Source organism: Telmatherina bonti (assembly GCF_933228915.1).
Source record: "Telmatherina bonti genome assembly, chromosome: 18".
NCBI lineage: Eukaryota > Metazoa > Chordata > Actinopteri > Atheriniformes > Telmatherinidae > Telmatherina > Telmatherina bonti.
This window is the reverse complement of record NC_136616.1, coordinates 26,369,337-26,378,826: the sequence shown is the minus strand read 5'-3', so window position 1 is coordinate 26,378,826 and position 9,490 is coordinate 26,369,337. Positions and strand designations below refer to the sequence as shown.

Genomic DNA, 9,490 nt, shown 5'->3' with positions numbered 1-9,490 from the left:
GTTCAGGTTTCCAAGAAGGTAGGCAACATACCCAACGTTAAATATAACCCCTTGATACATATCCACGTATATTCTCTCTTTTATATATATTTTACATATATATACTTTCCCCTTTTTGGTGTTTTGTGCAGCTTTTTGTTGAGAATTTCCTTTTGTGCCTTGAGCCTTCTTTACCCCTTTTTTTTCTGTGGTTTTGCCCCCATCCTTTATATTTTTCTTTTTTTAGCCTTCTGATTTTGAGTGCCGTGTTTTGGCCCATTTTTTATGTAATTTTTTTTCTACTAACTTTTCTTGTCACCCAGCCACCCTCTCACGCAACTCACCCACTCCATCACCGTGCAGCACAATAACACCTTACTCCTCTTGCTCTTCATCTCCTCACCATCCTTACCTCATCCTCATCCCCTGTGATCCATGTAACAGCTGAACTCCCCTCTTAGTGTCATGAAAATCATGCCTTAATGTCTAATCTCTCATGAAACGACCCCCCTCCCCCTTTACAGACTCAGATCCAGGTGATACTGACCCGGTTTTGAGCATCATAAGAGATTTTTTTCTTGTCTTAAAAAACAGAAATACAAGTAGCAGAGTGCTAGAAGCAGTCTGAATGTGGAAGTTTAATATTGCAAACTATTATCCAAGCTAACACCATCTACCAAGCCATCCAAACGATCAACCATCTCAGCTTTGGTCAGTAGAAGTCCATTTCCCTTAACCATACAGACTAAAGCTGCATGCGCTGTAGATTCCTGTTGGAAAGTAGCTTGTATGAAGCCCTGGCTGGAGTAATTGTGGATGGACGCAGTGAAGAGGAGAGGACCTAACAGGGGAAGGGGTTGCAGTGTTTCTTATGCTGCACCTTTTTTTTTTTTTTTCCCATGGAGACTTTTTTTTCCCCACTCTTCATTCATTTCTCTGTACTCACTCTGGCACTGGCTCTCTAACAGCAGCAGCAACAGACCTGGATGGCTTTGACCTACTCTGGCTGGAAATCACCTTTATGCTGTGAACACACATTCAGATTCCACTTAATGCACATGTGCCCATCCTGTATATGTACACTCTAGACATAAACACACTTCTTTTGCACATCTTCATTCACATATTTGCACTAATTGGAGATGCTGAACATGTATTTGCACATTTAACTTGTTTATAAATGAAGAGAAATTTCATGACATTGACCTGTGTTGGTTGATTTTTAACCAGCAGGTAGAGCAGTTGTCCAACTTTGTGTGGACCATTGCGCCATCTGCTGGTGTGAAGGTGTAATGAAAATACTAGTGATATTTTCCAATAAATGATATATCATTAGGTGTTTGAGCAGTCTCCTGTGATACTGCAGTTCCCATTTTTGGAAGTCATTAAATGGCACAAAGGGCTCTACATTTTTTCATTGCCATATATATAAATTATTGTTCAATAAATCCAATTTTTGACTCCACTTCCTGTCATTTCCCCAGTGTTACAGTTTCTGTTTAAACCTCTGTTGCAGGCGGTATAATGTGTTTATGTAACTAGCAGGAATGATGTCCACACCAGATGAAGTTTAGACTGCAGACTGTTGAGTTTCTCCCCCTTTTGTCTGCATGTGTGTTGCTGTTTTGTCTTTGTGTTTGTTTGTTGCCTGCTTCTCTCGCTTCAGTGATTTATGTTTTCTTTGTCTGCTGACGTGAGAGAATGTATGTATTGTTTGTGTTGTATAGACAGGTTAAGGTGCTGTCTTCAGGGTGTGAACATGTGTTAACAGGCTATATGTAGGTCCAGTGTTACTAATACAGATTGGTTTACCAGTGCTGGGATCATTAATGTTCCTAACCCTCCTTTAGCTTCAGGTCTCACCCTCACCATGCCAGCCATTTATTCCTAATCCATTCCATACTTTCCCTACAAGAGGTTTTGCTCCTGTAATTCCATTTGTTGGATTTTCCTCCACTCCAGATCATTGTCTTTAGTTTCATCATGTTGGAAGTACTTTCTTGTTTTCCCACAACTGTGTAGCTTTAAAGGTGGAGTATGTAAGATTTTCAGTATTTTCTAAATAAATTAACTAAAAAAAATAACTACAATCATAATTAGATAGTTTTGTTTTTTTTTAAATTTAGGTTCCAGTCTGTCCATATTTGATGCATTATTAAATTACAAGTTTAATTAATGACAAAAAGCACTTTTTTTTTTTTTTTTTTACTGGTAGGCAAACATTTAAGAAGGGCGTTTGTCATTAATTAAACTTGTAATTTAATAACACATCAAATATGGACAGACTGGAACCTACATGTTCAAAAAACTATCTATGGTTGTAGTTATTTTATTAATTTATTTAGACAATATTGAAAATCTTACATACTCCACCTTTAAGTTCCCCCATTTAATGTACATAACTCCTCAAAACTGGGTCTATTTAGTCTCAGACCATTTTGCTCTTTTCCAGCTTTTCTTTATCCATCCTGTTATTGACTAAACTTTTAAAGTTCAAGTCAATTGTTCACACTGGGAGACCAAATGGCTCAAATTAATGACGAGTCATACAGAAGGTTTTGGAGGCTTTTCATGCATTTCCACAGTAAGCCCTGCATCAAGGTGAAACTGTGACAAGCGCCCACCTGGTGGGGTAGTATTACCCGAACCAGCTGACTCAGCAGTGCATTGTGGCGTCCTCAGGTTACTCTTGCCTTAAATCTGAGCACTTGGAGTGGAATTAGATATTTGGCATCAAGGCTTAAAGCGGTTGGATTGGAAGATGTTGGCATGGTGAGCAGTGCGACTCGTGTCCAGCCAGCTGATTCCTTCTCTTGTATAAGAGCCCAAATGTTGCCTCCAGCCCTGAAAAAGACTAAACTTGTGCTGATTTTTTTCCGAGGAGTCCGTATGAGGGAGAGGGTCGGGATGAGGGGAGCAGGTGAGATACAGAACAACCCGAGAAAAAAAAAAACCCCGACAAACCCTTAAGATCCTGCTGACTGTAGCCAGTTGCCTGCCAATCAGTAGACTGGAACCCAATCAGTAGATGACCTGAGCTTGTTGTGATTGGATGGAAGAAGGTGGTGTCTGAGATGGGAAGTTTAATTGGTTGGTGATGGTGGTAAGGGTTTAACCAATCAGGGGACTGTAGCGGTTAGAGGTAGCATCATAGAGATTGATAATGGTGGTGATGACGGTGAGCTGCATGATGGGTGTGTGAAAGGGGAAGTCGCAATCAAAGCACCCAAATGTGTGTTTGTGTGCAGGTGGACATGGATTACCATCACACTCATAATTGGCCCAGATGTTGCGATCATGTTCACACACAAACACGCACAGGGGCGCTTTACAAGTTTTGATTTTTTTGTCTTCATTTGCACAACCTCATTATTTTGCTCTTCCTCTCAATTCCTCCTCATTCCTCATCCTCTTTTTTTATTTTTTTTCCCCATCTTTTTAAAACGGTTGTCTCAATTCTCAAACCTTTCCCTACTTTCTTTCTCTCTGTGCTCATCTCTGTCTTCTTTCTTCTTCTCTTATCTCTTCCTCACCTTGTCTTCTCTCTTTCCTGTCCTTTCCTGTCCTCCTCCATGACTCCGTACAGGTCAGTGCTGAGCACTACTGTGGACAAAACAGAGAAGACTTCAGGCGGTGTTCTCTCCTCTTCTTCCAACAACGACGAGAACAACTCCTCACCAGGATCTGGTAACACTGGTACGTGCTGTTTTTCTGTTTGTTACACTGTCAGATAGTTTCTCCACTTTAGATTCTGTCTGTTTTCTTTGTTGTTTATTTCTACAGTCGGCGAAGTGAGTAAAACAGAAATCTGTCTTGGGATTTTGTCTCATCGCAGAAAAATATTATGTTAACCATTCAGCCATACATGAATGATTTAAGCAAATTAATCTGGAAGTTAATGAAATTAAGTCTGAAAAAATTAAGGAAAATGAGATGTGCGCTCTGATCTCAGACACTGGAAGCGTGTCGGTGTAACCATTAATCTCTTAGCCGTCTCTGGTGAAAGATTATAAAAGTAACAAGTGAATAATGAAGCATGTGTTGGCTTTTTTTCCTGAGTTTTTTTTTTTTTTTTTAATTCATCACCACAGCTCGGCCCACTGTTAATCCACAGTGATCTACTGACCAGGGTTACTCCTGAAACTTCAGTTCTGTGTCTCTGTCCTCTGACATCCACCGTGTGCTGCGGGTGTGCTGCGGGTGTGTTGCCAGCTCTGCAGCGGTGCCTAATTTCCAGTGTTTTTTATTCTCATTCCTTAGCGGTTTCAGCCCAAATCCCAAGTTTTGTTAACGCTGGCGCCTGGAGATGAGGTGTTTCTATGACGACAGAACAGCTAGCTAACTAGTTGCTAGTTTACCCCCGCGTTTTCACCTTTTCCAACCCGCCCTCCACTCATCCCAAAGACATTTCAGTCAGAGTCTGACACTTACAAATATATATATGTATATATATATAATTTTACTCTATAAGGAATATACTTAATAAAATGAAACAATGCAATATAATCCCAAATCAACAAAATCAGTATTAAATTATTTATAATAATTATGAGAGATCACCATAGGTTGAAGTTGTTCAGATCATAAAGATGCAAATGCACTAAAATGATCCTGTGAAGGTGTCATTGCGAAGTCATCAGCAGACTGAAAATGGCTCCACTCTTTAGGTGAAGATTAATAAATATACCTGGGATGTTAGAAATACATTTAAAACTAAACATGTGCAGATTTACTCATCGTCGGGTAGGATCAGTTGCATCTTTCATTCATCATATCAGGAAAAAGTTCAGAAAGTTTCATTTTACTATAGTTCAGCCTAAAGATTACTTTTAATTGAATAATGAAGAGTCACAACTAGAAGCCTTTATTTTTTTCCCCCCCTTCAGTGTTCATTGACTGCTTTCCTGATATAAATAGTCCCTCTGTGATTTTACAGCTGAAAGTCCTAAGTAGCCACACACACTTGCTTCTACACTCTTCTACACATTCAGACTTTAAATATTCATTAACTTTAAATGAACACACCTCAAACGAGCCAGTATATGGCAGAAAGTGTAGCTGAATCAGACCATTTCAGTGTGGTTTTCTTTATATTTAGTCTGCCAGAGATTAGAGTTCTCCAACCAGCTCCTGTAACCATTTTCCTTCCGTCTACTCTCAGACATCTGCAGGGAGCAAACCCTTACATCTTTAGTTACATCTTTGCTGAACACTTGTGTCCGAGCTGTGTGGTTGGACGTGGTTTTCGGTGCTCTGTGTTCGGCCAGTTGCCTTCACCACAGGGCGACCATCTCACCGCTGCTGGTTCTTAATGTCTGTGTCTGTGTCTGTGTGTGTGTGTGTGTGTGTGTGTGTGTGTGTGTGTGTGTGTGTGTGTGTGAGTGAGTGAGAGAAAGCCTTCTTTCTAAGCGGATATCTCTTTACCAAACATGTTTGTCGCAGGTTTGTTGTGAGTCATGAGTTTGTCCCGGACACAGGTTTGGCTGATGTCCGCAGGTTGAGGTTTGTCTGTGATGGTTTTGACATTACGACCATTAGCAATGATGTCTCCTCTTCTTCAGGTGGCACGGGCACGCCTCCAGCCAACGCCAGCCAGAAGGACTCGGCCAAGCCGCGCTCTCTACGCTTCACCTGGTCCATGAAGACCACGTCGTCCATGGAGCCCATGGAAATGATGCGCGAGATCCGCAAAGTGCTCGACTCCAACAGCTGCGAATACGAGCTGCGCGAGCGCTACATGCTGCTGTGCATGTCCGGCAGCCCGGCGCACGACGACTTCGTCCAGTGGGAGATGGAGGTGTGCAAGCTGCCGCGCCTCTCCCTCAACGGCGTGCGCTTCAAGCGGATCACGGGCACGTCCATCGCCTTCAAGAACATTGCCTCAAAGATTGCCAACGAGCTCAAACTGTGAGCGCGGAGGCCCACCGAGGAGAGAGAGAGTTGGGGTGAGAGCAGGGATGATGCTGTAGGTGGCACGGGGGCACAGAGGAGATGGAGGTCGGGAGGTGAGCTAAAGGGTGGGATCACTTTAAAATTTACATGATTGTTATGTAGAAAAGTCTGAAGTAGGGCTGCCGGTTCTGGGACAATAGAAACATTTCTGGTTTAGAAGTTTTGTTCCATATGGAGGACCTGCGATCAGAGACGCTGAGCAGACTGAGTCGTGAAGTACTTACAGACCGAGGTCTTCGTACCCTGATGGGGGTTTTTTTCTGTCACGTTCTACTTAGACGTTCCACTCTTCTGCATGTCTGATCTTCTATCTGTTTTCTTGTTTTGTTTTGTTTTTTCTTCTTTTTCTTTTTAGGAGTCACGTTTTGATCACTTTGACCACTCCTGTCATTTCCTCCTATTTATTCAGTTTCTCTGCTGCCAGGACGCTCCAGGTGGGCGGGTGGGGATGGTAAGCAGGTGAAAGTGGGTTGGATGGAGGGCGTAGCGAGCAGAGGAACGCTGGATTGAAACAAAAAATGTCGATGGAGCCTTATTTTGCTGGAAAACTCAAATGAGTTTTGATAGAATATATTTTGATTGTCCTCAAACTGAACGGACTCCAGCTGAGCCAGGACTTTATTCACCGAAGTCCATATCTCACACACACACACACCTACATATATATTGAATGGCCTGACTGCCGTTGATGGTTGAAGGACCTTCTCCACCTTCCACCCTAACCTTCCTCCAAAATGAACTTTGATAACTCCCCTCATCCATCCTCCTGCTTCCTTCCTGCCTTCTCACACACACACACATCTGTAATTTCACCTGTTTCACTCCTTTTTGCCATTTATTTCATTCACCATCAAGTCAGAAGAGGCCAGTTAGACTTGATGTTGCCATTGAACCTGCGGGCTGCATCTTCAAGTCCAAATGTTTGTCTTTTTTTTTTTTCTTTTTTTTTTTTTTTTCCCCTTTATTGCTTTTTTTTTTTAATTTAAAAAAAAAAAAAAAAAAAGTTGTGCACTGGAACAAGAGGGGCATATTTAAACCAGAGGAGGGGTGGAGACCTAATGGACGAGACTGTCGATGGATTTTTATGTTGCCTTTCTTCGAAGAAGTAAATTTAGGGTTTGTTTTTTTGTTGTCAGCACATAAATGCTCAAAGGATTTATTTGTACTGTTCTTCTTCTTTCTTTTTTTTTTTTTTTTTTGACGTTGGCATCGCGCCTTCACATCCAGAATGTCGACCCCCGAACCGACGCATTTCTTCTCCCTCCGCCCCCATTACACCTTCCCAAAGAGCAACCACACGACAAAAGTGATGTTGGTGTGTGTAACAAGCAGTGTGTGTGCGCGAGTGTATTATAAAAGATTACTGGAAAAACAACAGTTGACTACAAGGAATGGTGATTTTTTTCCTTTTTTTCCCCCCTCCTCTGCTTTTTGATTGGATAATATATTTTTGTGTCGTTCAAAAATTTTGGGATTGTACAGATTTGGATTAAGAGGGGAGGGAGTATTGGGGGGGGGTCTTGTCGGATCATATCATTGCTGCCTTTTTGGTGTAGTGCACCTTTAACACACTTAACTTCCACACACAGCTCGTAGTGTATCGGATTAAACACAACCCTTCCCGCAAGTGCAGGATTAATGATGTATTTAATGATGATGATGATGATGATGGTGGTGGTGACTACTACTGCTTGTTTATTTTTGGCCTTTTTTTGTTTTTATTTACTTTAATAAAGGCCTTTGTTGGTCCAGAATGGCTTGAAGCAAAGAGAGAGAAGGGAAGAAAGAACTTCTCCATTTCTCTCATATCTGAACAAACGTTCTCGCTTGAAACCACAAGCAGAGGAGGTCGCTTCCTTTTCTTTTTGCATCTCTCGTCGCCTTCGACACTTTGGTTTTGTCGATGCTGAAGAAAAAAAAAAAAAAAAACACACATGAGAGCCTGGGTCCCGTCACCTAACTTAATACTTTTTTTTTTTCATAATGGCAGTTGTTTTACTTTTTTTCTCTTTCAGTTTTTAAATACATCAAAATTTTCTTTAAAAAGTTGATCATTGTATTAAGGTGCTGGGTATTGGATTCTAATTATTATTCTGGCTGTTGCTGTTATATTATCTCTTTCAGGGTTGATTTTATTTTTCATCATTTTGTTTTACATTGCTGTAATTTACATTGATTTTAAATGTGTTTTGAGCAAACTGTAACTGTAGTGGTGGGTTTTCGGGGTTGGGATGGTGATCAGCTCCTTAAAAGATGGTTTTTTTTTTGTTTTTGTTTTTTTGTGCAAAGAGAAAATGATGAAAAATTACAATGATAGTAATAAAAACAATGATATGATAGCCTGACTGTGCAAGCCATTCTGTTAAAACCAAGATAAGTTACTGCTCCATTTATCAGCTGATGTAAGTTTGTTGTCATGGAGATGTCTGTTTGCATCACTTTTTAGGATACGAATATCATTTATCAGAAAGTGGACTAGCATTTTGCCCAAAAGTCAGAATTAACTGGACAAATCCACTAAAATATAGATGAAAAAGATGTCTCAACAGCTTCAAATTGGTGTTGGACTGTTCAGATTTTCAGCCTGGATTATTAAAAGTATGTGATCAGTGGCCGTACAGGCAGATGTCATCCCTACACAAACCAGGAACTCAGCTGAAGTTATTGAAGGGGTTTTAATCAAAAGTATGAAAAAGCTTAAAAGCCATTAGACGTTTTTATCAGCCCCTGTTTGATGTTGAACCAGCTCACAGGACAATGTGGTGTTCTAATGAATGAAGGCTGCTAGTAAATAAATGGTTGAGTTTCATCTGAGCAGGACGGGATGCTGGCGAAGAACTTTTGTTAGAAAAATGCAGCATTTGATATAAAATGTGTACTCCAAATTTCTGATCCAACTAATCAGAGAAAACAATACTTTATTCCAAATTATTTGTTTGTTTGGGAAAGATTCCTGATGGGAGATTACCTATCTTTATTAGTTCAGCATGAAATAAACAATTTCCAGCTATAGTTATGGTACCTCAAATTTACTAAATGGTGTATTTTATGCTTTCAAACATTTTAATTCATTGGCACAATGTCTTCAGATGCAGTTTTCTTATATGTCAGTGTTATCTTTTAACCTCCAAAACTCACTATCTCACTTTTCAGCTCAACTGTGCCGTTAAATTCTACTCATATTAATACTGATAGTTTACTTTGTGGTACACAGAAGGGTTTGTGCAGCAGGCCTGCTGTTTTCTCCAACCATGTGGATTAAATAGGGATGATAGTAAAACAACTATTTGGTCTTTTTTTTTTTATTGAAAAACATGGTTTATTCTTAAAACACAACAGTTTTGTTTCCAGTGTAAACAACTTGTCACATTACACACAAGCAGTTCTTGGAGAAAGAAACAAATGCAACAAGTCAAAGGCAAACCACTTTAAAGCCAAAGTGAAGGACCATTTAGATTCTAATCGAACTGAATGAAAAATGGTCTCTGCCAACAAAACTAGGCGAGGAGACGGGAAGGAGCAGCACTAACATGTGATCTCAGATCTGCGTTTGGAGGAG

The 9,490-nt window shown here is 40.4% G+C and overlaps 1 protein-coding gene across 1 annotated transcript in view; it reads left to right on the top strand.

The window, feature by feature from the left end:
- mark2b (MAP/microtubule affinity-regulating kinase 2b) overlaps positions 1-8,068 on the top strand; it is a 55,790-nt gene extending 47,722 nt beyond the window's left edge. The window contains exons 18-21 of the mRNA XM_079257915.1: positions 1-18; positions 2,861-2,899; positions 3,566-3,675; positions 5,541-8,068. The exon at positions 1-18 is cut by the window's left edge and continues 9 nt beyond it. Coding sequence (XP_079114041.1) covers positions 1-18; positions 2,861-2,899; positions 3,566-3,675; positions 5,541-5,890 — 517 coding nt within the window. The 3' untranslated portion in view covers positions 5,891-8,068. The remainder of the gene's footprint in view (positions 19-2,860; positions 2,900-3,565; positions 3,676-5,540) is intronic.
- Positions 8,069-9,490: the final 1,422 nt, after the last annotated feature.